At 40.9% G+C, this 27572-nt stretch overlaps 1 protein-coding gene across 4 annotated transcripts in view; it reads left to right on the forward strand.

Moving 5' to 3' along the window:
* PARN (poly(A)-specific ribonuclease) overlaps nt 1-27572 on the forward strand; it is a 238436-nt gene that overhangs the window by 121598 nt on the left and 89266 nt on the right. For all 4 annotated transcript variants that reach the window (XM_081819997.1, XM_081819995.1, XM_081819998.1 and 1 more), the window contains exon 23: nt 26716-26909. In XM_081819997.1, the coding sequence (XP_081676123.1) occupies nt 26716-26909 (194 nt within the window). The remainder of the gene's footprint in view (nt 1-26715; nt 26910-27572) is intronic.

Consider the following 27572-nt stretch of genomic DNA (forward strand, 5'->3'; position numbering starts at 1 on the left):
GTCGGAAGGGAAAAATGACGGGGGGGAAATCGGAGGGGGGAGACGAACCATGAGAGACTATGGACTCTGAGAAACAAACTGAGAGTTCTAGAGGGGAGGGGTGTGGGGGGATGGGTAAGCCCGGTGATGGGTATTAAGGAGGGCACGTGTTGCATGGAGCACTGGATGTTATATGCAAACAATGAACCATGGAACACTACAACAAAAACTAATGATATATTGTATGGTGACTAACATAACATAATAAAATAAAATTTAAAAAAAATCAGATTGGGTGAACCAGTGTCACAAGTGAACCCATGAAAGCCTTATACTACACTGAAATAATAAAGCAGCACACCAAATGAAGAAAAGATCCTTGACCGTTTTAGTGGGTACTGCCTTTTAAATTCCCACCAGCCATCTCTGTACTAGAATGTCTCAGAAGCTTCTTCTCCCTGTGATTTCAATACGATTAGAAACCACTAGCCTGTAGCAGAACATACTCGGACTCAGCCTTTCTGTCCTTTGTGTCTTGGTCCTCTGTTTACACCTTCATTGCTTTCCTGCTTCTGTGACGTAGAGGGGGTTGCCTCTGGCTTTCAGACTTCTCCCCCCGCCCCCCCCCCCAACTATCTCAGAATGTCTCTGCAGCCTGAGCACCACCCGTCTTGCCTGGTGGTAGCTCACTCAGCAATTGAGGAATGCCTTCGGAAGCTCCATGTTGCCCATCTCTTGTTGCTTTTTTCTTGCCCCTCCTGGCTCCATGACATCCCTGCAGAAATCCTTATTCAGCTTTGTCTTTTTTTTTTAACTTTTTTTTTTTTTAATGGAGGTATAATTGCCATACAGTATTAGATTAATTTCAGGTGTACAACAACACACTGATCCAGCAATACTGTACATCACTTGGGGCTCACCACACTAAGTGTCGTCACCATCTGTCACCATGCAGCGCTGTTCCAGTATTATCGCCTGTATTCCCTACCCTGTACCTTACATCCCTGTGACTGATTGGTCACTGGAAGTTTGTACCTCTTAATCCCCTTCACCTTTTTGCCCCCCCCCTCCCCGCGCCACACACACCTCCCCACCTCTCTGGCCACCAGCGGTTCCTTCCATTCAGCTTTAGCTGTTGCTGCTTCTCCTGGGGGAAGTGTCCTGCTGGGTCACTCTTGTTTGCTCCTGGGTTCTATAGCTTAGGAAGCTTAGGAACAGGCTTCACTTCTGTGTCTTTCTCTTAACCACCTGACGTTTCTCCAGTCTGCACATTCCCTTGGATAGAGCCTCTGCTTCTGGAAAGGAATGTTGGCAAACCTAGTGTCCCTCTTGTGGGTTAAGTGTATTTTAGCAGAGAAGGTGTTTCCCGTGGCACTTTTTAAACCATTAAAGTGATGAAATGCACATAATCTTTAAAATTTTGCCTCAACAGGAGAATATAAAATGAAGGGGAGAAGACTCTTTGCCCCTCCCTCCCTGGCTCTTCTTCCAGCTACTGTGACCATTTTCCTTTAAGCAATACATATCTTGTCTTGTCAACTTTGACCAATATATCTGGGTCAGTTCTGTAAAGGAGTATAAATTTAGCGCAGGCAGTTACCTTCCATCTCTCTCTGTTTCTCTTCTCACCATGATTAGTTACACTGTTAACTATCATTTTGTATCTGTACTTCTGTGCTTTCTTGAGAAGTCGATTTTAGGAGATGGCAGCAGGTGTCCAGCATGTATAATCTTATGATTGTGTTAATGCAGTTCTCTGAAGGAAAGAAGTTGCATGGTGGGGCCCATTGGGAAGAAAGTGTATTCCTGTGTCATTAAAACTTTGCTACCCAACCGAGAATCTTCCAAATATCCCAGCCTTTTTTGTGTGGGTTTTTGTTGTTGTTTTTTTTTGAGGGAAGTACTTTTCCCTGGGTGACTTTGATTTCTTTCCTTTTTTGCATATGTAGTGTATGGTTAATAAATGCTATAAAAATGTGTCTATTTCAACTAATTGATAACGTTGTTGGACATAGAATTCTAGATCCAAAAAATTTTACCTGTTAAGAACCTTAAATACATTGTTCTTCCCACTGTCATCATTAATCTGCTTTCCTGTTTTCTGTGTCTTTGTATCTCTCACACCTAACCTGGAGTCTGACCCAGAGTTATATCTCAGATGTTTGGTGAATTGGTGAATGAATAAATATGCAAGCGCTAGTTTTAAGTGCAGGCTCTGGGCTAGGTCCTTCATGTTTTTGTTTTTGTTTTTTTGAGTGAGAGAGAGAGAGAGAGAGCACGTGCGGGTGGGGGAGGTAGGGGGGGCAGAGGGAGAAAGATAATCTTTTTTTTTTTTTTAAAGATTTTATTTTATTTATTTGACAGAGAGAGAGAGAGACAGCTAGAGAGGGAACACAAGCAGGGGGAGTGGGAGAGGGAGAAGCAGGCTCCTGGCCGAGCAGGGAGCCCGATGCGGGGCTCAATCCCAGGATCCTGGGATCATGACCTGAGCCGAAGGCAGACGCTTAACGACTGAGCCACCCAGGCGCCCCGGGAGAAAGATAATCTTAAGCAGGCTCCATGCTGAGCGTGGAACCTGACACAGGACTCGTTCTCATGACCCTGAGATCATAACCTGAGCCGAAATCGAGAGTCGGACCCTTAACTGACTGAGCCCTGGTCCTTCATGTTTTAGCTCTTGTGATGCTCATAGCAGCATTGTCAAGGAGGTGAGGTTGTCCACATCTCCCAGAGGCTCAGGGAGATTAAAATTCTAGGCAAAGACAATGGATTTGATACCGGTTTATCTGCAGAGCTCTGCTCTTTCTTCCATGCCTCCCCCAACCCCCACATATTCCCAGGTCTGTTCTCAAGGGAAGAAGGTACTCTGATTGCAGCTAGGTACATGCCATATAGGGGATAATTGTCTTGACTGTAGTCACCACATCACCTAAGAAAACCTCTAAGAGCTTGTATCTTTTCATTTAAAAGCAATATCCTGGGAAGCAGAAGAGAGGCCCTTTTGGATTTCTGCTTAAAAGATCCCAAAGCTTTCATTACAGAAAAATTTCAAACATATACAAAAGTAGGGAAAATAATATAACAAAGTCCTAGCTAGCTAGCTATCACAGAGTGTCACCAGTCAGCGTGTGGCCAGTCCTATTTTATTAGTACTCTTTCTCTCCTTCTCCCTTCAGATAATTTTGAAGCAAATCACAGATGGCATATCCTTTCAGCCTTAGGTCTCTGTACGTATAAAGATTAAACAGTCACTTAAAACTACAATGCCACTAACAACAAAAAAAATTAACAGTGACTCCTTAATATCAGATAGCCAGTGTTCAAACTTCCTGCTCACACATTTTTAAAAAATAATTGTTTTGTTTGAGCTCTGGTTTCCAAACAATTCATATATTACATTTGGTTGATGCATCTCATCTCAGTCTATGAATTCCTTCTCTCACTGGATTCTCCCACAACCCCCACCGTGCTTCAGAAACTAGGTTGTTAGCTCTGTAGAATTTCCCATTTTCTGGAGCATTCTTTTAAGTTTGTTTAACATGTTCCCTGACTACTATATTTATAATTAACTGGTAGTAAGATCTGTAAACTTGATCAGATTCAGGACTGACATAATGGCAAGAATATTTCATAGATGGTGATGTATATTTCCTCTTGCGTCACATTGGGCTTGTCCTCATCTCTTTAGTTACCTGGAGATACAGTTCATACAGAAAAAGAATAAATTCTTTAACCTCTCCCCTCAATACACCTTTTAAAAACCAGCTTCAGAATAAGTTAATTGGTTTCCTGTCACCTAACAGCAATGTGATTTTGTTTTGTTTGTTTATCATGAGGTTTTAAAAATATATATTTTTAAATATATTTGAGTATATTATAGTTGTTCTTCTTTTTGATGCTCTAATTATCTTGTTTCTGAGCAGTGGGAACAATTTTGAGGTGACTCGTGAGTCCTCTGAGACAATCCCAGTAGCCTTTAATAACCTCTTTGACTTCTGGTATTCTTTATTCCAGGCTCTTCTCTACATTTTCTACCTTATATTTAGAGTTAGCCGAAAATTTCTCCAAAGGGCCTGTTCCTTTTGATGGAAAATGGTATTTAGAAACTGTAATCTGGGTTCTAAGGGTGTTTATTGATGATGGATTCATTGTTATTTATAGTGTTTTTGAATTAAAAGGGCTAGCAAGGAATTCTTCCTTCTTTCCATCCTTCCTTTTTCTTTTTAAGATTAGTTTATACAGGCTCCATCGGTTAAGCGTCTGCCTTCGGCTCGGGTCATGATCATGATCAAGCCCTGCGTCAGGCTCCCTGCTCAGCGGGGAGCCTTCTTCTCCCTCTCCCTTGTCAAATAAATAAAATAAATAAAATCTTAAAAAAGTTTAGCTTATACTGATACTTCCAATTCCAGTTAGACTCCTGGACTTACTAACTTCTTTTAGTTTCTTTTTTTCTTATGCTGAAAATTTTGGTTCTTAATGATATTAAAGTAATTATTTATTTGCTTTATACTACTATGAATAATAATTTCAGAATAACTATAATAGTATCATTACAAATAATGTAATTATTGAAAATAATTTTTTTGCAGTAATTTTTTCATGTATATGACTAGAGATAAACAGTCAAATTACCTTATTTTAAAATCCCTTGGAATAATTCCTCTTTGTGTGGTTAAGCTACCAACTCAATAAACATTTAGGTTTGTTTCATTTGTAACTTTAGGGATTGCCTTTTTTCAAATCAGTTTTGCTTTGTAATTATGTAGACCATTTGTGTGGTTCCAGAGTCAGATCTCTCAAGCTTCTCTCCCTGCCTTCCCCAGCTTGTTTCCTCCCTCCCTCGTGGCGACCAAGTTTATTAGTTTTTAGTCTGTCCTTCTGTTTTTACAAATTTATTAAGCAACTGCATATATATGCCCTCCCCTCCTGTTGGGTAGATGGTAATGGACCACACATCCTTTTCTCTACCTTCCTTTTTTCATTTAACCTTGTATCTCGGAAGCCACTCTTACCCTGCTTCTGGTGAAATGTGATTGTTTACACTGCAGATGGTTTTAGTGCTCTTGAACCTTTTTAATGAAATGTACTAACTGGCTAAATCTGTGTGTGGAATCCTAGTTTAAATGATCAACCTCATAGTGAAATTCACGAATACTATATGTTGTACGCGTTGTGAAAAATTAATTCATGACCTCTGCTCTTGTTGAGGAGGATCGTTCCTCGACCCTCTCTCACCTTCCCATCTCTTCCTCTGTCTGGTCAGTATGAAGGTGTAAAGCTCATGGACACACTGTCTGCTTTTTGGAGCAATGTGAAAAGTGAGCGAATGTCCCTATTTTTAAAGCAGATTCTTCATTCCAGGTACTGTGCTAGGTGCTTTACATCTTTTAGAAAATCACTCTTTTTTTTTTTTTTCTAAAGATTTTATTTATTTATTTGAGAGAGAGAGAGCACATGAGAGGGGGAGGGCAGAGGGAGAAGCAGACTCCCCGCTGAGCAGGGAGCTCGATGCGGGACTCGATCTCGGGACTCCAGGATCATGACCTGAGCCAAAGGCAGTTGCTTAACCAACTGAGCCACCCAGGCGCCCTAGAAAATCACTCTTAACGCTGTGAAACCCTTGGTGATATTGCTAATTTATGTATGAGAAAGTTGAATCTCAGAGAAGCTGAATAATTTAGCTAGAATTGCACAGAATTCGTACTTACGGGTGTTTGGGATCCATAGCCCTGTGCATGAAGTTGCCTCTTCGGGACATGGCACATCTACACCTGTGAGCTTGCGTGTTTGAGAGAGATGCTGTCTAATTTTAAAAAACTATGTTTTCTTAAAACACACACACACACAAAAAACCTGTATTAAAGAAACCCTAAGTTTAGGGGCACCTGGGTGGCTCAGTCGTTAAGTGTCTGCCTTTGGCTCAGGTCATGATCCCAGAGTCCTGGGATCGAGCCCCGCATCGGGCTCCCTGCTCTGTGGGAAGCCTGCTTCTCCCTCTTCCGATCCCCCCTGCTTGTGTTCCCTCTCTCGCTGTCTCTCTCTCTCTGTCAAATAAATAAATAAAATCTTTAAAAAAAAAAAACCCCTAAGTTTAAAACCTTTGAATTTCAACCTTACTTCTTTGAGGTGAGGGTTTAGATGTCTAATCCCATGCATCATCAATGTAAAATGGTTAACTTTTTAAAAAATTTTAAAAACCCAGAGAACAGAAATGATAGTGGGATGTACAAGACAATATCAAAAATCCTGAAGTGTCAACCTCTGCTCAGCACTGGTCATCCCCTTAGTAGAATCCAGTTGTGGGCTTTTTTATTTTTATTTTTTAAAGATTTTATTTATTTGAGAGAGAGAGAGAGACAGCGCACAGACAGAGAGGGAAAGGGAGAAACAGACTGCCCACTGAGCAGGGAGCCCCATGGGGGGCTCCATCCCAGGACCCTGGGATCATGACCTGAGCTGAAGGCAGACGCTTAACCAGCTGAGCCACCCAGGCGCCCCATAGTCTTGGGCTTTGATCGGCTGATTGGTTGATGTTAAGTAGAGGCACTGCAGCTAGTGAGAACAGATGGACAGATGTTGAGTGTGTTCAGCCTGGGACAGCAGCTGGAGGGAAAGTCAGTAGGAACCATAGTTAAGATCCTGAGATGTCATGATGAGAGGAGTAGTGATTCTGCCCTCACAGGGGATTGAGGAAGAACCCACAGGGGGCTTAAGTAGCATTATCCCGCATAAGAAAACTGAGCAAGGGGACGTGTCTTGCTCCACGTCATAGGGCTGGTGCTACCGTAGACAGAGCTCTTTCTGCTGATCAGCTCCCTTCCCCTCCTCTGTGTTGATTTTGGCCAGGCCTAAGTATCTACTGAGGGCTGTGCTAATTTCAGACTGCAAAGGTGGTGGAGACCTTTAACATCTGTTCTAAGTGATTTTTTGTAATAGCTAAGGAGAAACGATCACGGTCCTCCACTGAGCCCTCCCACTTAACTCCTTTCCACAGCTGAACAGTTGGAAGAAAGGATCATTCTGGTCTGAAGGGAGTATTTTAAGATATTGGAATAAACATTGAGCTAGGGTCTGGTTAATATAAAATGCAGAATTTGGGGCACCTGGGTGGCCCAGATGGTTAAGCGTCTGCCTTCGGCTCAGGTCGTGATCCCAGGGTCCTGGGATCGAGCCCCACATCGGGATCCCTGCTCTGCGGGAAGCCTGCTTCTCCCTCTCCCACTCCCCCTGCTTGTGTTCCCTCTCTTACTGTGTCTCTCTCTGTCAAATAAATAAATGAAATCTTTAAAAAAATAAAATAAAATGCAGAATTTGAAAGTGTGTAGTTACTAATAAAATGAAATGATTAACCAGGCAAATTGGGTTTCCCACAGAATGTCCCTAAAGACATAAAACCTAGGAGCTTTTAAATCAAGATGCAGGAACAACTCTTACAAGTATCCCCTGTCCCATCTACCTGGCCTGTGCCAGGGAAAGATGAACTGATCTAGCTTGTCTCTTCCCTTTGACTTCTTGGGGGCCTGCAGATCAGGACACCACTGCTTTCTCTCATGGGAGATATGTCAGTAGGATTCCTGAGAATAATATAAAAAGAGGTGCAAGGAACTTGGATAAACAAAGTGTGGTTGACACATACAATGGAATATTATCCAGCTTCAAAGAGAAGGGAAATTCTGATGCCTCCTACCACATGGGTGAAGTCATGCCATGGGCTAGGGGCGGGAGGGAATGAGGAGCTGTTGGTTAATAGGTGTAGAGTTTCTATTTTGCAAGGTGAAAAGGGTGCTAGAGATTGGTTGCACCACAATGTGCGTGTACTTAACACTACTGAACTCATTTAGGAGGGTTGAGATGGTAAATTTTGTAATGTATATTGTCTCACAATTAAAGATTTTAGGGGTGCCTGGGTGACTCGGTTAAGTGTCTGCTGTCGGCTCAGGTCATGATCTCAGGGTCTTGGGATCGAGCCCCGTGTCGGGCTCCCCGCTCAGTGGGAAGTCTGCTTCTCCCTCTCCCTCTTGCCCCCTTCCCTCGCTCGTGCGCACTCTCTCTCTCAAATAAATAAATCTTTAAAAAAATGAAAAAAATTTAAAAAGATGAAAGCAACTCAATGCATTTTTTATAGTAGATTTTTTTTTTTTTTTTTAGAGAGAGAGCATGTGCACGCAAGTTGCAGGGAGGGGCAAAGGGAGAGAGAGAGTCTCAAGCAGGCTCCCCACAGAGCACAGAGCAGGATGTGGGGCTCAGTCTCACGACCCTGAGATCATGACCTGAGCCAAAACCAAGAGTCGGACGCTTAACTGACTAAGACGCCCCTTAGAGTTTCACTCGAAGCCTTTCTCATAGTAACCGGGAAAGGGAGGTGACAGACCTAGAATACTTTAAAAATTTGAATAGAAAATGATGAATTATCAAGAAAAAGAGTTGATGAGTTCATAATTTTCAGTTACTAGTCTATTTTAGACTTTAAATGCGTTTGTAAAAATTCTCAAGATAAAATGAGAGGTTGGTAAATTGAGTAGAATATGCTGCTAAGATCTAGCTCTCCCGTTTTCATTTGTTAGATGGGATGTCATGTGTCTGGCACCCAGATGGATTGAGTTTTAGATGAAGGTCTGCTTTAACAGGTCTAGAGTATGAAGTGTCAGTGCTGCGGAAACTGACAAAAGCACATAAGTGAAAATGGAAAAGACTTCTTTTACCTCACAGTTGAAAGCAGAATGTCATCTCAAGATTTTATTTTAAATAACATGAAAGCTCCATTGAGTATCACCTGGCACTTACATGACTTCTGACGTCTTGAAATGCATTCACGTCTCCTCACAGCAGTGATACTTGAGAATTAATGTTTTCTTTTCATATTTTCCCGTTATTTATTTGATCCACCATAATTAAAAGTGATTATCTGTGTTTGTAAGAATGTAATTTTTTTTAATGGTGCTAACCATTAAAAAGTGTGAATTTGCCCTCAACACACTTTATAGGGCAGTGAAGTGCTACTTTCTACATGTCCTTTATTTATTTATTTTTAATTTTATTTTATTATGTTATGTTAGTCACCATACAATACCCATCATTAGTTTTTGATGTAGTGATCCACGATTCATTATTTTCGTATAACACCCAGGGCTCCATGCAGTACGTGCCCTCCTTGATACCCATCACTGGGCTAACCCATCCCCTCACCCCCCACCCCTCTAAAACCCTCAGTTTGTTTCTCAGAGTCCATAGTCTCTCGTGGTTCATCTCTCCCTCTGATTCCCCCCCCCTTCATTTTTCCCTTCCTTCTCCTAAGGTCCTCCATGCTCTACATGTCCTTTAACTAAACAAAAACAAATTTTCCTGGTTGAGTTACCCAGATCAGTGCAGTTAGGATTCTTTCTATATTTTCTGTAGTAGTTTTAGCTGAAATAAAATACGAAATGTGTAAGTTGTATATATTAATTGCTTAGAGGTAGAAATTTTAAACAGTTTTTGATACTTCTTTTTTGACACTGTATGCTTTTTAATTCTGCTGGTCCATCCTAAGTGAGCAGAAGCAATAGGAGGTTGGTGTTTATTTGGGGGAGGCCAGGTATAAGGATGGATGACTGCTGTGGCCCAGAACCAGGTTTGTCATTGTGCTGATAGGCACTTCCATGTTTAAATGCCATCGACAGACTCGAGGTGTGCTTCCTTTTGTCCACTCAAGAACAAGTCTCTGAAGCAAAGATTCCGTTTCATTCAGCTGCACTGCTGGTCTTACAGGAGCCAAATAGATGCTTGCCAGATGGGAATGTTCACATCCTCCCTTTTGTGCCCCTTCTTCCAAATGCAGAAGAACTAAAATTTATTGTATCTTTTCAAATCTTCAATCCCAGCGTAGAACTAATTATGGAATCTAAGTGGTGGCTAAGTGGATGTTTACTGTACTCTTCTTTAAACTTTTCTGTATATTTTAAGTTTTTATAATGATGGGGAGAAATGGAACCATGTCTTCCAGAAACCTCATACACATTTCCAACAGAGGAGGGCATTTGGGGTGGGTCCTGATGGTCTGCAGGTTCCAGACACCAATGAATTCACAAGTGGCAGTTAGCGGATGGCTTCACGCACCCCGAGGAGGCTACTTGAAAACTTCCCTCCTTTGCCTTGCCTCGCAGCTCAGGCCCAGCCCGTACAACCTACGCAGGCTGCTTGCGCCTCCCATCCACACTCTTCCTTCTCTCTGACTCTCCTCCTTTCTGGACGCTTTTCAAAGATTTGGACCCCTGCCTCTGAAGACTCGGCTCAACATCATCTCCAAAAACATGCCCACCGCAGGCCAGGGAGGGAAGAGCGAACGCGCTGTCACTCGGGTGTCTGCCACGTGCCTGCCACGCGCTGTAGCCTTTGCTCTTCCGCTTCGTTTTCTTCTTTAATCCTCATAACAACCCACTTACTAATCGAGGAGACTGCGACTCACAGAAGTATGGGAAGTTGCCTGGAGTCACAAAACCAGTAAATGACAGAACCCGGATTCAGGTCCTCATCTCTCTCATCCCGAATTCCATGTATGCTTTTTCCAGAATGTCTGCTCCCTCCTCGTCTACCCATTTGTGATCCTTCCCCACCATCAGAAATGCCTTCTGAGAGGCCTTCCATGCCACCTGGGATCCTTGGGAGTTCTCTGCCTTGGGAACTCCTGTAGAAAGTGAAACGATACTATTTATTCACATTCCAGCACCTAACAAAGGATGCCCCATGGTCGCTCAGAGAAAGGTTTAAATAAATGAATGAACAAGAGAACTTGGAACTCCCTGGGAACATATCTTCCTACTGAGTTTCCGATTGGGAAAGGCCCTGAAGACTGTTTTTTCCCTTTTGAACAACATAAAGTCAGGCTAAGAATACTTTCAATTGCTTTGCTAAAGACAAGGCAGGAAGGAATGACATTCTTTTATAATTACACCAGAATCTACCTTATTTTATTGTCTTACTTGCTGTTTAAACTAAAAGACCCATATGAAGGTGGGCGTAGATTGACTGGATCCTTGGAATATCAAGTGTGAAGACCGTTCATACATGCCTAATCATCATGTTTTAAGGGAAATAAGAGGAAATTAATCTTACATTATGCTACAGAAACCAGTGTTCAGACCACTATTTCCTGAGTATCACATCCCTTGTCATCTGTCTGATATAAAGAATTGGGGAGGGCGCCTGGGTGGCTCAGTCGGTTAAGCGACTGCCTTCGGCTCAGGTCATGATCCTGGAGTCCCGGGATCGAGTCCCGCATCGGGCTCCCTGCTCGGCGGGGAGTCTGCTTCTCCCTCTGACCCTCCCCCCTCTCGTGCTCTGTCTCCCATTCTCTCTCTCAAATGAATAAATAAAATCTTTAAAAAAAAAAAAAAGAATTGGGGAATTCTTGGGAACGACCATGAGGCACATTAGCTCATCATCTTAGACTAATAATTCTAAATTCTTGGAAGGGATTCGTGTCTACTGTGCTGTAGTCACAAACTGTCCCTCAGAAGGGTCTTAAAACCAAACTGAGATGCAAGAAGCATGTGGTTTCTTGGTGTCAGAACATCCTCTGGTAGGTGGTCTTCTGTTGTGAGGGAGCGGAAAGGATGTTCTCTTCTCCTGCTAAAGCCATCGTACGCTGCTGACTCATCAGATGGGATTGGTACTGCTAGTGATGTCATCTCCTCATTAATTTGACAAAATATATGATGTAAATGTCCATTTAGGATGGCTAAATTGATGGATATAATGAAACTATTAGAATTTAGATTGGCGTTCTCCAGGTAGTCAATAGCTTCCTTTTTTAAATCTTCCTCTTTCATCTCCAGTTTCTCCCTCTCCGTTAGCTCAGATCCTTTATGGTCCTGTACTATGTGCAAAGCAAAGACTGCCTGTAGTTTTTAAAGTTCTCCAGCTCCCTACATTGTCTTTGTTTCCTCAGAGTTTTTTCTCTCTGTATGTCGGTGTCTGTATGGTGGGCATCTGAGCAAGGTGAGTGCCCATGCAGCAAAGAAGAGTTGGGTTCTTCATGAATAGGATAGCCCCACCTGCCTACTTTCTTCTACATCATTTGTGAAACAGTTCACTTCCAAATTTGAGCCTGATGCTCAGTTGACATTATGGAGTTTTTCCTTCTCAGGTTGGGTTTGGTGGGTATATAAGAAAAACAGAAACCACCAAAAACAGCAATTCCCAAAGAGATGGGATATCTTAAAAAATATGTAGGATTAAGATAATTGATGCTATAAATGTTGTTGTTTAGGTAACTGGTTTTGAGTTTTTTCTTAGCTGTCATTTCTACTTGCAAAAGCTCATAACTGTGGAACACAGTAATGCCACACTAATTCAGATGAATGGAAGTATAGACTGAAAACTAGATTGTAGGACATTTGTGAAGAAATAGATTCTTTTAAAGAACCAGCTGCACCTATAACTGTGTGAGCAAAAGTGTTACTTGATAAAGCCATATACTCATGGAGCTGGAAGACACTTGGAGGTGATCTTGTCCACCCTCCCTGACTCTAGTTAAAGAGAACTGGAAAGTCAGAAAAGCAAGTCTTATTTGGAGTCACAAAGCCAATGAGTCTGACAGAGCTGAGTATGCCCATTTAACATAGCCAGACAAGTACTGATTTACTATTGGTATAAGGGTTTTTCACCATGTTAAGTAAATCTTTGTGAAGTCCTTGACTTTTTTCTTTTAGAATATTTTCAATCAAATACATGAACATTGTTTTTTAAAGCCAAATAATAGAAAAATTTTATAATAAAAAGCAGCTGTCCCCTGCTACCCTCATCCCGTCCCTCAGAGGCAACCACTTTCAACTCTTTCTTTTGATACTTACTTTTTCCAAGTAATATAATTATTGCTATGTCTTGGTTTTCTGTGTATCCATTGACTTGCTAATACAGTAGCCTTGTCCAGTCACTTTTATGGATCTATATTATGTGCAGAGCAGACTGCCTGTAGTTTTTAAAGTTTTCCCAGCTCCTTATATTGTCTCCATTTCCTCAGAGTTCTCTCTCTCTCTATGTTGGTCTGCTTTGGGTTTTGTATCTTATATGGAAGATTTTCTTCAAATATTTGACTATTTTCAGCTGTCTATTATTAAGAATGAACTAAAAAGGGATAAGAAGCTGTGGGTGTGGAGGCTAATTTTATTGATGTCCTTTCCCTGTAGAGTGAGGAGGTGAGAAGCTGGCTTTGTTATTACATATATTTTCTCTGAAGCTTCTGATTTTCTTTATGGCTTGCGCTTTTTGTGATCTACTTAAGAAATCTTTGCCTAAACTAGAGTCAGAAAGATTGTCTTATTTTTTCTATTAGATTTACAGTTTTTTGTTGTATGTTTAGGTATATGACCTATTGGAAGTTCATTTTTTGTATATAGATCTCCATTTGTTCGGGCACCATTTTTTGAAAAGACTGTTCTTTCTGTGTTGAATTACTTTGACTTCTTTGTCAAAAACCTGTGCTGTATATATATATATATAAAATTATATATTAAATATATATAATTATTAATTATATATATTATATACATAATATATATATTAAAAATTTTCTGGACTCATTCTTTTCCATTGGTCTATACATCTATCCTTTTTTTTTTTTTTAAGGTTTTATTTATTTATTTATTTGCGAGAGAGCGAAAGTGAGCAAGATCACAGAGGGAGAGGGAAAAGCAGACTCGCCGCTGAGCAGGGAGCCCGATGTGGGGCTCAATCCCAGGCCCATGGGATCATGACCTGAGCTGGAGGCAGATGCCTAACTGACTGAGTTACCCAGGAGCCCCTATGTCTATCCTTTTACCAGTACCACACTGTCTTGATTACTATAGCTTTACAGGGAGTCTTGAAATCAGATGGTAAATCCTTCATCCTTGCTTTTCACTTTTCCACATAAAGTTTAGGGCCAGTTTGTTGATCTCTACTAAAAGCTTGCTAGGACTTTGACTGGGATTATGTTGCATCTGTAGACCATTTTTGAGAGAATTAACATCTTAACTGTATTGAATCTTCCAACTCATGAACATGGTGTTTCTTTTCACCTATTTAGGTTTTCTTTGAATTTTCTTATCAGTTTATTATAGTTTTTGGCATACAAAAGTGACATATGCTTTATTAGAATTGTCGCTAAGTATTTTGCTTTTTGATGCTATTGTAAGTCATTTATTTTATTTATTATTTTTTTAAGTAACCTCTACACCCAACATGGGGCTCAAACTCATGACCCCAAGATCAAGAGTCTCATGCTTTTCAGGCTGAGCCAGCCAAGCATCCCATAAATAATATAGTTTAAAGTTCAATTTCCAGTTGTTCATTTCTAATATAAAGAAATACAGTTGATTTGTATATGTTGACCATGTATCCTTGAACCTCACTAAATTCGCTTATTCTAATAACTTTTTTTAAAAAGACTTTATTTATTTATTAGCGTGTGCGAGAGAGAGAGACAGCGCACAAGCAGGGAGAGCGGGAGAGGGAGAAGCAGGCTCCCAGCCAAGCAGGGAGCCCAATGTGGGACTCGATCCCAGGACCCTGGGATCACGGCCTGAGCTGAAGGCAGATGCTTAACTGACTGAGCCACCCATGCATCCCAGTTCTAATAACTTTTTATAGGCTATTTGGTATTTTATGTTTAGATAATCACATATGCTGCCAATAAAGGCAACTGTATTTCTCACTGTCCAGTGGACCATATAAATTTTATTTCTTTCTCTTGTCTGATTGCAGTGGCTAGGGCCTCTAATACAGTGTTAAGTAGAAATAGTGAGAACCAGCATATGTGTCTTATTCCTTATCTTAGGACAAAAGCATTCTGCATTAAGTGTGATATTAACTAAGGATTCAGGGTTTTTTAGACGTTGATTTTCTGATTGGCAGCTTGGGGGAGGTAAGCCCAACTGCTGGTGCTTTGGGTACTGATTGGCAAAAGGAAGCTGGAGGCCTCAATTCTCAGGATGTGGGGGTTGCTGCTTCCCTAGTTCATTACTTCTTACTCCCCTACTCAATCCCACTCTTCACTGTTGGACTTGGTGCCTCCATGAGAGGGTCAGTTTCTCCACAGAGTAAACCTCCTGTCCAGCTGCTGCTGGCCTGGGGGAATGCTGGTCCCCTGGCTTCCCAAGGATGGGAGTGGGGATCCTAGTACAGCCCTTCCTCCTGTTAACATAGCCCCAGTCCTTATCACCTGCTTGTTTCAGGAATCCGGTGCCTGTTATTTGCTGAGACTTTGCAGGGCTCTATTGGGTGCATCAGCCTTTTATACAACACTTAGATTTCTGTTTCCTCCTCTGTGCAAAGTTCTTTGGCACTCTTCTTTCTACTTGTCATCTCCAAAGCGTGTCTCCAAAGTGAGCTGACATCCTGTCCTCTGATGTAGCCTCTCCTGTTCTCTGTGCCTTTGTCAAGTTATTTATATCCCTCTACGGATAAATATGTGTGTCCAACTGGTCATGGTTAACTTCCTGGAAAATTTTAAAAGCAGTTTATTTTCTGAAATAGCTGGGCTTTTGCTGTGGGAGGAGTTGTTTTGTTTTCATTATATTACTGATTTGATTAGTGAATCTGTTCATCAGAGACAAAAGTAAATTTTAGTGCAAAAGTAAATTTCCTCCCAGCCTCCGAAAATTTCAGATGTTCTGAATTCAGCTTCAACTAATTATGTGTTGAGTATAAGTTCCTTATTTAGGAATTAGTATGAATTTCTCTCATGTTTGTCATCCGTTAATCTTTGCTGTGTTGCATTAGCGTGAGTTAGCAATAGGGGATTGTGTAGCCAGTTTCAAATTGGGTTCTTGTAAAAAGTTCCAGTTGAGTGCCATTGATTCTCTGTAACGCAGAATCCATTTTTCTTTTATTTAGGCCAATCTCTTATTATTTAAAAATAAACTTTATACCTAGGACTGAGCCACATACTTACACAACGTACTCATGTCTTCTCTTTCCCCCCGCTTCTCCCCACTCTCCTTCCGCAAGAGATATCCTTTATTCCTGGGTAGCTATCATACAGACATACCTTATTTGATCTTAATTTTGCTTTTCAGACTCAAATTGTTTGTTAGACATAAAAGTCACCGTTCGTCAACCATCTCCACGGGCTTGCCTTCTGAATTGAGCGTAGGCTAGCTAACATCCTCCGCTTATCTACCCAGATCATGCCCACAGACACAGAAACAGTCATGCTCATGGAATTTGAATTCAGTACGAGAGTTTGTGAAAACAATAAAAATGCATTTTCTAGCTCCCACTTCCCCAGATTTTTCCAGTTCATTTTGCTTTGTGAGGTAGTTTGCACAGAAGGACATTCCTTCTTTCCCTTAGTTATATCTAATAGGGAATGTGGGGAAGTTGACTGTATACTAGAATATAAACCATGTTAATGTCACATACAGTTCAGGAGGAAATACGCAGTTTGGTGTTTGTCACTTGCCTTACTGCTCTTGGGGGGAGGGGGGAAGCATTCACTTATTTCATCTATTCCATCCACTCCACAAACCTTGACTGCAGAGGCCTCACTGACTCTGCGGGCCCTGGGCCAGGTGCTGAGAAGCCCCATTCTCCACAAGGGGTATGAGATCCTGTTCTCACCGAGCTTACATTGTAGTGGCAGAGAGAGAATCAACAAGTAAAGATGTAAATAAGCACAGACAGAGATTAGTCATAGGAGGAAAACAAAACAGGATAGAGGGATAAATGCTACAGGGTCAGGGGCTGCTTGGTCTCCACAGGGGGCCTGGGAAAGCCTTTCTGAGGGGGTCTTTTTTCAGGGGAGACCTGCACAAGAAGAACTGGCCCTGGGAACATGGGGCTGGGTGGTGGGGAGACAGTGGAGAAGTTCCAAGAGCCCGGACCTGGAAGACTGCCTCAGGTCTACCCAACCAGCTACCTGACTGGGGACAAGTCACTTACTCCGAGGGTGAGGGGTCTTGCCTGTAAAATGGAAATGAAAACCCATGTTCCGCTTAAAATGGTCATCTCGAAGTATCAAACAAGAGAATTTTGTAAACTGGGCGACCCTTTAAAATGAAAGGTGGCTATTTTATCCAGCAGCGTGAACCTCCCAGCCGACTGAAGAACTTACCCTCTGTCTTTAAGACTTGCTATAAGCCACAGGTATAATAACAGTGTGGTGCTGGCATAGGAAAGATAAATAGATAACGAAACAGAATTGAGTGTCCCAAAGCACAACCACACATTTGTGATCTCTTTATTTCCAGCAGCGTTTCCATGCAGGAATCCCTTCCTGATATTTCTAGGGACATTTATGTTACTCCAAACTCTGAGAAAAATCAGTAAAGAAATCAGGATAAAGGCAAAAAAAAAAAAAAATCTGTGGGAATTAAAGTTTAAACATCAACATAGGTATTACCAGTTCAAAGGAATCCACTGACATGAAGTTGAAAGCAAGAGTGGAATCAGTGTCAAAGGTTAAGGTCAACAGTTCTGAAACCAGGACGGAGCATATGGGAGAGAAGGGGCCACGATCAGATCTGTCATTCTTGCTTGTCACTGCCACCATGTTGTAAGTGTATGTAGCCCTACGTGCTCCTCACGATGAGTCATTTTTGTAAATAAAAACATATTAATGAGTTTACAAACATCCGTACACTTTATAAAAATCCTGCAAATCTCGTTCCAAGAAATAATAAATTTTGGGAGCAGTCTTTAAATTGGCAGTTCTGAAACATGTTCCTTTGTAATAATAGTGCTGTTGACCTTGCTAGGATACCCAAATATTACGTTATCTTAATAGAATCCAGTGGTGTTTTAGTGTTTGAATATTTGCTCTAAGGCTATAGTTCTTTGTAATTACTTTTACAGAAGAAATGCAAAGGCAAGATGTTAATAGCATTGTGGAATACTTTGATGTGAAATCAGCTCATCTGCAATCTGAATTAGGACAAACAATATCAATTTTAACAGCAAAACCAAAATCAAGGCAAGCAGACAAAATATTTTCATCCCTCAAAGAGGAAATGAGCTTATATGAAGCAATATGTAGTCTAACGCCCAACTTGTATTTGCTTTGGACACACTCAGAACAATTTGACCAACATCAGCACAACATGAAAGAAACTTCTCTACATCTGGAATATTTGTCTTATGACAAATATTAATACTTAATACAAGCAATTAATACTTGAGTGTTTTAAAATCTCATTTAAGAATAACTTTTAAATATTAAATATTTGTGACATCTTTCAGTTTTTAAATGATGCTTTTTGGGCATCCATTCGGTGCTAATATTTTATTCTTTTAATGTTTTCTACTGCCAAATGCCTTTATCAGGTAGAGATTATTTTTGTACGTTATTGAAATATATAATTTTGTTGTACTATATGGTTCATAATAATAACCATACATTTATTATTATATCTTATTTTACTGAGCTAACCCCTGAAACTTTAAATATAATCCTGTCAAAGAAAAGTGATTCACTGTTTATGATTATAACTCATTATTATTTAAAAACATGAAGTAAAGTGCTATGAAAAATACAGAATAATTTATGATTCAGGAATTCTGATTTCTTGGTCTCAGATTTTGAAGATTAGTAACTGTCAGGAATTTGGAAAAATTTAAAATTCCTAACAAAAGTGCTGGCAATCCAGTAGGCAAAGTTAGTTTTTTTAACAAATAATTCTGAAAAAACAAAAAACAAAACAAATAATTCTCAAACAATTGCATAGTGGTTTGTAAAAATTGAACTTCTACTCTTAAGTCACACCATATACATAATGAACTTGAAATGACCCATAGACCTAAATGTAAGAATTAAAACTATAACATTTCTAGAAGAAAAGATGGAAAAAAATATTGGTGACCTTGTGCTACAGTCTGAATCATGGCACCCCCACCCCCAAATTCATATGTCGAATCCCTAACCCCAGGTGTGATGGAATTAGGAGATGAGGTCTTTGGGAGGTGGTTAAAGTTAGATGGGGTCATGCGGATGGAGGCCTCATGGTGGGATTAGTGTCCTTGTAAGACGAGGAAGATGGGGAGAGATGGCTCTCTCCTACCATCTACAAAACATTGCTGAAGGAAATGAAAGAAGATCTACATAAATGAAAAGATACCCCATACCCCATTCATGGATTTGAAAACTTGATATTGTTAAGATTTCAGTACTAGCCAAAGTGATCTATAGATTCGGTTCAATTCCTGTGAAAATCCCAATGACATCTTTTGCAGATATAGAAAAATCCATTCTAAAATTCATATGGATTTTCAAGGAATCCTAAATGGCCAAAACAATCTTGAAAAAGAAGAACAGATTTGGAGGATTAACACTTTCTGATTTAAAACTTATTGCAAAACTATAGTAACCAAAACAGTGTGGTTATAGACAGGTCGTAGAGATCAATGGAATAGAATAGAGAGCCCAGAAATAAACCTTCACATATATGGCCAGATGACTTTCAATAAGAATGCCAAGACCATTCAGTGGGGAAAGGATAGTCTTTTCAGTAAATGGTGTTGGTTAAACTGGATATCCACATGCAAAAGAATGAAGTTGGACCCTTACCTCACACCATGTACAAAATGAGCTCCTATATCTGATAAGGGATAACTATCTAGAATATATAGGAAACTAAAACTCAAGAAAAACAATAAAAACCAACCTGATTCAAAAATGGGCAAAGAACTTACATAGATATATCTCTAAAGAAGATATTCGAATGGCCAATAAGCTCATGAAAAGATTCTTAACATCACTAATCATTAGGGAAATACATATCAAAACCACAATGAGATACCACCTTATACCCATTAGGATTGCTGCCATCAAAAACCCAGAACAGAACAAGTGTTAACGAGGATATGGAGAAATGGGAGCCTTGTGCGCTCTTTGTGGGAATGTTGCTATGAAAACAGTATGATGGTTCCTCGAAAACTAAAAGCAAACTTACCATATGATCCAACAATTCCACTTCTTGGTATATGCCCAAAGGAATTGAAAGCAGGGTCTTGAAGAGATATTTGTACACCCATGTTCATATTAGTATTTTTCACAACTGAAATCTGGAAGCATCCTAGGTGTCCATTGACAGATGAGTGGGTAAGCAAAATGTGGTATATCCGCACGATGAAATATTATTCAGCCTTAAAAGGGAAGGCTGTATCAACTGTATCATGATCATCAAAAGTTACAAAAGCAAATCCTCTCTTTTTTCCACTCTGCCTGTCTTCCATAACTTCTGTGGTTTCAGTCTTGCCATACTTTTCAAAGTAGTCTCTCAATTATATTCTTCTTATCTTCTTTAATACCACCAACAAAAATTATCTTCACTGTTAGATGGGCACCAGGCTTTACAGAATCCTCTCTAGAAACAGACTCTTTGGTTCCACTACACGCCCATCAACATTGTGTGGTCGGGCACACATTGCTGCATCCACCTCTTCAACACAAGAGTAAGTCACAAAACCAAAACCCCTGGAACGTTTTGTTTGGGGGTCTCTCATCACTACACAATCTGTAAGTGTACCCCATTTTTCAAAATGTTCTCTTAAACTATCATCTGTAGTTTCAAAGCCCAAACCACCAATAAACAGTTTTCTCAACTGCTCTGGTTCCTTTGGATCATGGCCCTCCATTTTGAGACTGGACTCACCTCTTCCAACTCGAGTTCAATATGGGACCGAGAGCTAAAATTTTTTTTAAAGATTTTATTTATTTATTTGACAGAGAGAGACACAGTGAGAGAGGGAACACAAGCAGGGGGAGGGGCAGAGAGAGAAGCAGGCTTCCCGCCGAGCAGGGAGCCCGATGCGGGGCTCGATCCCAGGACCCTGGGTTCATGACCTGAGCCGAAGGCAGATGCTTAACCGACTGAGCCACCCAGGCGCCCCATACAAGGAATCTTCTTAAAGGGAACTGTACTGTGTCTTGATTGTTCCAGTGTTTACATGGTTGTATACAGTTCCAAAAATCAACCAAGCTGTACACCTGAAATGAGCGAATTTCACTGCATATAACTAATACCCTCATTTAAAATAAAGAGGGGGACACTTCATGGGGCAGCCAGATTTTTGTGCTTTTACAGAAAAAGGTATTTGTAGGAACTTGTAAATGTAACCCATTAGCAAACATCTTTTTTTCTACTAAAAGGAAGAAGTTAATGGAGATAGGTTACCCTAGAAGAATTTGATTTGCACTTGCTGCATTATCAATACCTTAACTTCTGGCACAATTCTGAGTTTGACCTCCTAGTCGTTGTAACGGGCATGGTTTATCATTTGCATCCCCCGTATAAATGCTAATCAAGGTTTAACGTTCAGTGGTGACACACCAAGTTGCGTCTCTAACATTGTATTTTTTAATTAATTACCACTTCTTCAGTGGATTTAAATGTGCATGCATTTCATATTCATTATGAAGTAGTTCACTTTGTGCCTTATAACTCCACTTGCAAAATGAGCTCAGACTAATGGGAGGTTGTTCTGCCTGATTTTCATTTTGACCTTTGACATCAATCTGTAGGAGAGAGAGAGACAAACCAACAAACTTACTCTTAACTCTAGAGAACAGGCTGATGGTAACCAGAGAGGAGATGGGTGGAAGGATGGGGGATGTAAGGGATGGGGATTAAAGAGTACACTTATGATGCAAAAAAACAAAATAAAATAAAATGTTAAAAAAAAATAAAATCAGTCTATAGAGGAGTATCTTGTCAGCATGCATGAATCAAGAGTGTTCGTACATATATACATACACACACACAGCTGTACCTTGAAAAATGTATAAATAGTAACAATCTTAAAGCCACTACTTCATATATCTGGTTTTCCATGTATAACAAAAACTGGTTTTGATCCGGAACTGCTTTAGTTAAATTACATGGGGCATAGTCACAGCTTTTATTTTTATTAAGAGAATGATAGTTGAGAAAATTTTTTGTTGGTGTGCATATTACATCCATATACATATCTAAACATATGAAATGTACTCGTTCCACACTATCTGAGGGCTTTTGCAGGCAGGATGTCCCATAAACAACAGACCTTCCTAGGAAGCAAAGGATTCTTACTTGAGAGCAGAAACTACAGACTAGGAACTAGGAAATGTGTTGTAAATTAATTGGAAAATTTTATGAAAATGCAGTCTGTTGTTAACACTTTGCTCCATTTATTTTTTGCTTTTGTGCACGTGCTCTCTTCCTGCCTGCCCCCATCTGTGTACACACACACACACTGTATATGCTCCTCCCTCTCTTTTCCTTTTTTTCTTTTTTCTTCTTCTTTCCCTTCCCTTCCTTCCTTCCCTTCTCTTCCCTTCCCTTCCCTTCCCTTCCTTTCCTTTCCCTTCCCTTCCTTTCCTTTCCTTCCCTTCCCTTTCCCTTCCTTTCCTTTCCCTTCCTTTCCTTTCCTTCCCTTTCCTTTCCTTTCCTTTCCCTTCCTTTCCCTTCCCTTCCCTTCCTTTCCCTTCCTTTCCTTCCCTTCCCTTCCCTTTCCTTTCCTTTCCTTTCCCTTCCTTTCCCTTCCCTTCCCTTCCCTTCCCTTCGCTCCCCTCCCCTCCTCCCTTCTTTCTTTTTCTTTCTTTCTTTCTTTCTTTCTCTTTTTTTAGAGAGGGGGGTGGGGGCAGAAGGGCAGAGGGAGAGGGAGAGAGAGAATCTCAAACAGACTCCCTGCTGAGCACCCAGGTTCAGAGCTCCATATCAGGACCCTGAGATCATGACCCGAGTTGAAACCAAGAGTCAGGCGCTCAACCAACTGAGCCACCCAGGCACCCCACTCCCTTTTTCTCTCCCTGCCCCCCAACTTACTTATTTTTTTCTGAACCATCTGAAAGGAAGTTAAATACATCATGGTCCTTTTTCCCTAAGTCCACTAAGTAAGGGTATTTCCATATACACCTGCAGTACAGTTACCAGCCTCAGTAATTTAACATTGATAGGATGCTTTACTGGTCATATCCCTGTGTTAGTATTTGATCTGGTATTATCTGTATCATTTTCCCCCCTCCATTATAAGGCCCAGTCTGTGATAATGTGTTGCATCTAGTTTTCGTATCTCTTTAGTCTCCTAGGACAGTGACATTGTTGAGGAACCCCAGCCCCTCCCCTGACCACTCTTTTTCAGTAAGATATTTTCCATTTGGGTTTGTCTGATGTTTTTCATGGTGACATTTCAGGCCTGACCGCAATACCGTGCACATGATGCAGGTACCAGTGTGTGGGGAGACACTTTCAGACGGTGCAGATAGCCTCCTCTCCAGCAGAACATCTCCCCAGGTGGAGTAGCTGCTGAGGCTGTTTGCCTCAACCATCTTTCATGTGAGGATGGCAAAGGAATCATCTGCCAGTTCCATTTCTCTTCCCCGTTACCGATTGCTAGTTAGTACTCAGCTGTGAGAGCTCTCCGTTCTCCCTTCCTCCCTCCCTCCCTCTGTGTCATGTCTTATGTAAACCCATGGATTCCTCTTTCTTCAGTAGTTTAGAATCTGTTACTGCCTCTTGTTTGGTGCTCAGATACCTGGCTGGTCAGAGCCCTCCCCAGCTGGGCCTCTGTCCTTGCAACACACCTCCTCATAATCTTCAGCACTTTCCTGCTTTCTCGTATTGCAAGATGTTCCAGGCTCATTTTGTGCCTCCTTTACCCCAGCCCTGGAATCAGCCAGTTCTTTGAGAAGCCCTGTTTTTTTTTTTTTAGGGTGTACGGTATTAGAAATTAAGATGTCAACACCAGATGTGTTCACTGCTACTGGGGTTTCTTTGCTCCTAGGCCCTTTCAGTGGATAGTGCGTGGCTATACACACATACATCCCCCATACATGAGGGAACACACATGCATATGCATGTAGATGCATAAATATGCACATGTATACCCAGACTTATTTTTTTAAAATCATGAGCCTAAGCCCTGTCTCCAGTTTCATTTCATCTCCACAGGGTTCTTCCTTGTCTTTCCCCACTCTAATATTCGTGTGTCTGGCTTCCAACAACATCAGTGTATTCACTAATTTGCTCAGGACTATAAGGCATCTAAGTATTTTCAGAATTGCTTCACTCATTCAACAACAGAAGCAAACCTCCTAAAGAGCTCAGGATTTGAGTTCTTCCCTGAACCCTACCGAAGATTGGGAATACTGGGTTTATAAATGGCTCTTTTGCACTTTGCTTTTTTTCATCTTTTTTTTTTGTAACTAGAAATCATTCCCTATCCGTTCTTTGAGATTTTCATTCTTTCTTGTAACTGCTCAGTACTTCACTGATTGTATGTACCACAGTTTATTTAACCAATTTCCAGTGTTTAGACATTTAGGCAGTATTTTGGCTTGGCATTATTTTGTAATTACAGAGAAAGCTACAAGGAATCACCTGTGAAATGTATTTTTGCGTTGCTGGAGGTGTGTCTTCAAAGTTCCGAGAACTGTGATTGCGGGGTCCAAGAGTAAATGAATACGTAGTTTTGTTAGATATTGCCACATTCCCCTCCATAACAGTGAGTTCATGGCTTTGCCATGACTCTCTTTGGTTTGAGAGTTATTTGCATATCAGGAACATTAACCTTTTATCTGTGATTTATGCTACAGATATTTTTTTTGGTTTATTATTTGTCTTTTGACTTTGCTCATCTTACTGATTGCCATACAAAAAATTTTTATGAGATCAAATTTGTAAATTTTTTATTGCGTCTGGATTGCAAGTCATAGTGAGAAAGCCTTTTTGTGCACCCAGATTTTGGAGGAATTCACCCATGTTTTATTGTAGTACTGTAGAGTTTCATTTTTTACATGTAGACATCTGACCCGTTTGGTGTTTATGCTTTTGTGCCAAGTGAGGAATGGGTCTAATTTATCCTTTTCCAGTTGTCCCAACACTGTTTCTTAAAAGTTCATCTTTGCCCCAGTAATTTGAGATACGATCTTTACCGTACACTAGATTTCTATATGCAGTTGGGTCTATTTCTGGACTTTGCCTTTCTCGAAGTCCCAACTGAGTTTTTATTAAACATTTATATCTCAGAGGCTACCAGGTTCCAGGATTTACAACACAGGAATTTTTAGGCCTGTTCCCCTTTTGTGGTGTAAGAGTGGGTCCTTATTATTTTCCTACACTTTTTGAATTTTCCCAATTTTCAGAAACCAGCCAAAATTATTTTTGTCTTTAAGGAAACTGTTTAAAGGTGGGGTGCCTGGGTGGCTCAGTTGGTTAAGTGTCCAACTCTTGATTTCAGCTCCGGTCATGATCTCAGGGTCGTGAGATGGAGCCCTGCGTCTGCTTGAGATTCTCTCTCTCTCTCCCCCTTTGTCCCCCCCCCCAATAAATAAAATACTTTTAAAAAGAAAACTTTTTAAAGGTATTATCAGTTTTTAAACAGTAAACTTTAGCATGAATCTTTAATACCCCCCAAATATTACCACTGGTATCCCCCCTTTTCCTTATATCCCCTCAATAAAAGAGATGTTTCAGAGAAGTGTGTATGATGTACGTGAAGAAGAGGACAGGTGGAAGGTCAGCCAGTCGTAAGAGCCCTGTGTTTTGCCTCCTATGGCTGCTAAGAACCACCACGGAAAACAGTTTGTTCTTCTCCTTCTTCACATGAGTGAACAAGTATAAAGTACAGAGAAGATGTGAGTGCAGGACTCACATGGAGGAACTGGGATAACTGGGTAGCCGGAGTTTTTTTATATGTAACATTTTAAGTATTCGCATCCTTAGAAGAGGCTTAAATAGGGGGATGTGCGCATTCACTCTCTTTCTCTCCCCTTCCGCCCCCTCTCTGTACTTGAATGGCCTCCCTTGAGTGGAATGACTTGATTTTTAAATGTTTCTCATAACTTGGGGGCTATAATAAAAAATCTATTTATAAGACCCATTTAGAGGAGACAGGACTCACATTGGCCGTACGGTCTCTGTTTTTATCAAGTTATATTTCAGGGAACATATTTTCTCAAGGAAAAATCAGGACATGTAATTTGATTTAATTCAACATGTCACATCCTATAAAGCTTTAAAAGTGAAGCCAGGTTTAATTATAAATTTGACAAGTCACTGTTTTGGAATAGAAGAGAATTCTGTGAAGGTGGGACATGCCCTGTAAGTGTATTCAGATGATGAGCCACGTGATAGCTGACACGCTCAGGAATTCTTCTGTTGTGCTGTGTATCCATCAGGCAGTCGTGAAGGTAACAGTGCTGTCTTCCAATTTAGTGCCACCAAGACTATTATTTTATTGTAGCAGCTCTACTATTCTGTTCTACTCTTCTGCTGTAGTATCTCTCCGAAAACAGAAACCAGGAATTTTCTTTAAAATTTTGTTCTTCAAGGGGCACCTGGGTTGCTCAGCCAGTTAAGTGTCTGCCTGTGTCTCGGGTCCTGATCCCGGGGTCCTGGGATCGAGCCCCACGTTGTCAGGCTTCCTGCTCAGCGGGGTGTCTACTTCTCCCTCTGCTCCTCCCCCCCGCCCCGCTCATGCTCTCTCTCACACTCTCTCTCTCAAATAAATAAAATCTTAAAAAAAAAAAATTCGTTCTTCGAAGCACTCAGAACAGCTTAGATTCGTATGTGTCTATACACAAGCATAACGTAGAACTTGCCTCTGAATAAGCTTGTCATCACGGGGAAACCTTTAGACTTCAGTTCCTATATGAGGTCTTTGACTTTCATGTACAGGTGGCAGCTCTCCATGTTGCTGGCTGGTAGTTAAGCGGTAACAGACTTAAGAGTATTAAGACATTTTATAGGCTGGTGTTCCTGTTAGTCTCAAACCTTTCATGTCGTTCCACTGTTTGTGTTTCAGTCTTACAGTGACCAGTGCGGCAGGAAAGAGAAACCTGAGTCCCAGCCCAGCAGAAGCTGACTTGGAGGCCAGAATATCGGGGGATATTTCTGACCCTGAGCTCGAACAGACGGAGTCCTGTGCAGAACCCCTCTCCGAGGGAAGGAAAAAGGCCAAGAAATTAAAAAGAATGAAGAAGGACCTTTCACCAGCAGGTTTGTATAAGATCTTAGTAGAGTTCTGGAGTTGTGTACTCTTTAATGCTTTAGAAGCTCATAGTTGGGGGGAGAAGTGATAGCAGGGTTTCGGCTGGTGGCAAAGCCCAGGTACAGTAGGCTCCCCCACGCCGCCCCCTTATCCACAGTTTCCCATAGTCAACCTCGGCCCGGAAGCAGAGGATCCTTCTGACATATGTACGATCAGAAGGTCAGTGGTAGCCTAATGCTAGGTCACCATGCTTATGTCACTCACCTCACTTCATCTTGTCAGGGGGGCATTTTATCATCTCACATCATAAAAGAAGAAGGGTGAGTCCAGGACAGTAAGATTTTTTAAGAGAGAGAAACCCATTCACATGACTTTTATTACAGTCCATTGCTATCATTGTTCTCATTTGTTATTAGCTCTTGTTAGTCTCTTACTATGCCTCATTTATAAATTAAACTTTATCACAGCTGTGGATGTACAGGAAATAACATGGAGTCTATAGGGTTTGGTACTACCGAAGTTTCAGGCACGCACTGGGTGCTTTGGACTATGTCCCCCGCAGATGAGGGGGAATTCTGTAGTTTTCCATGGGACCAGATGCTTTTTAGGATCCATTTAATTTGAGGAATCCCTAAAAAGCCCTGTCTCTTGATAGAGGAAGGCTTGGCAGG

Source organism: Leptonychotes weddellii, chromosome 5 (genome assembly GCF_054177405.1).
Source record: "Leptonychotes weddellii isolate Sample4059 chromosome 5, ASM5417740v2, whole genome shotgun sequence".
NCBI classification, from domain to species: Eukaryota; Metazoa; Chordata; class Mammalia; order Carnivora; family Phocidae; genus Leptonychotes; species Leptonychotes weddellii.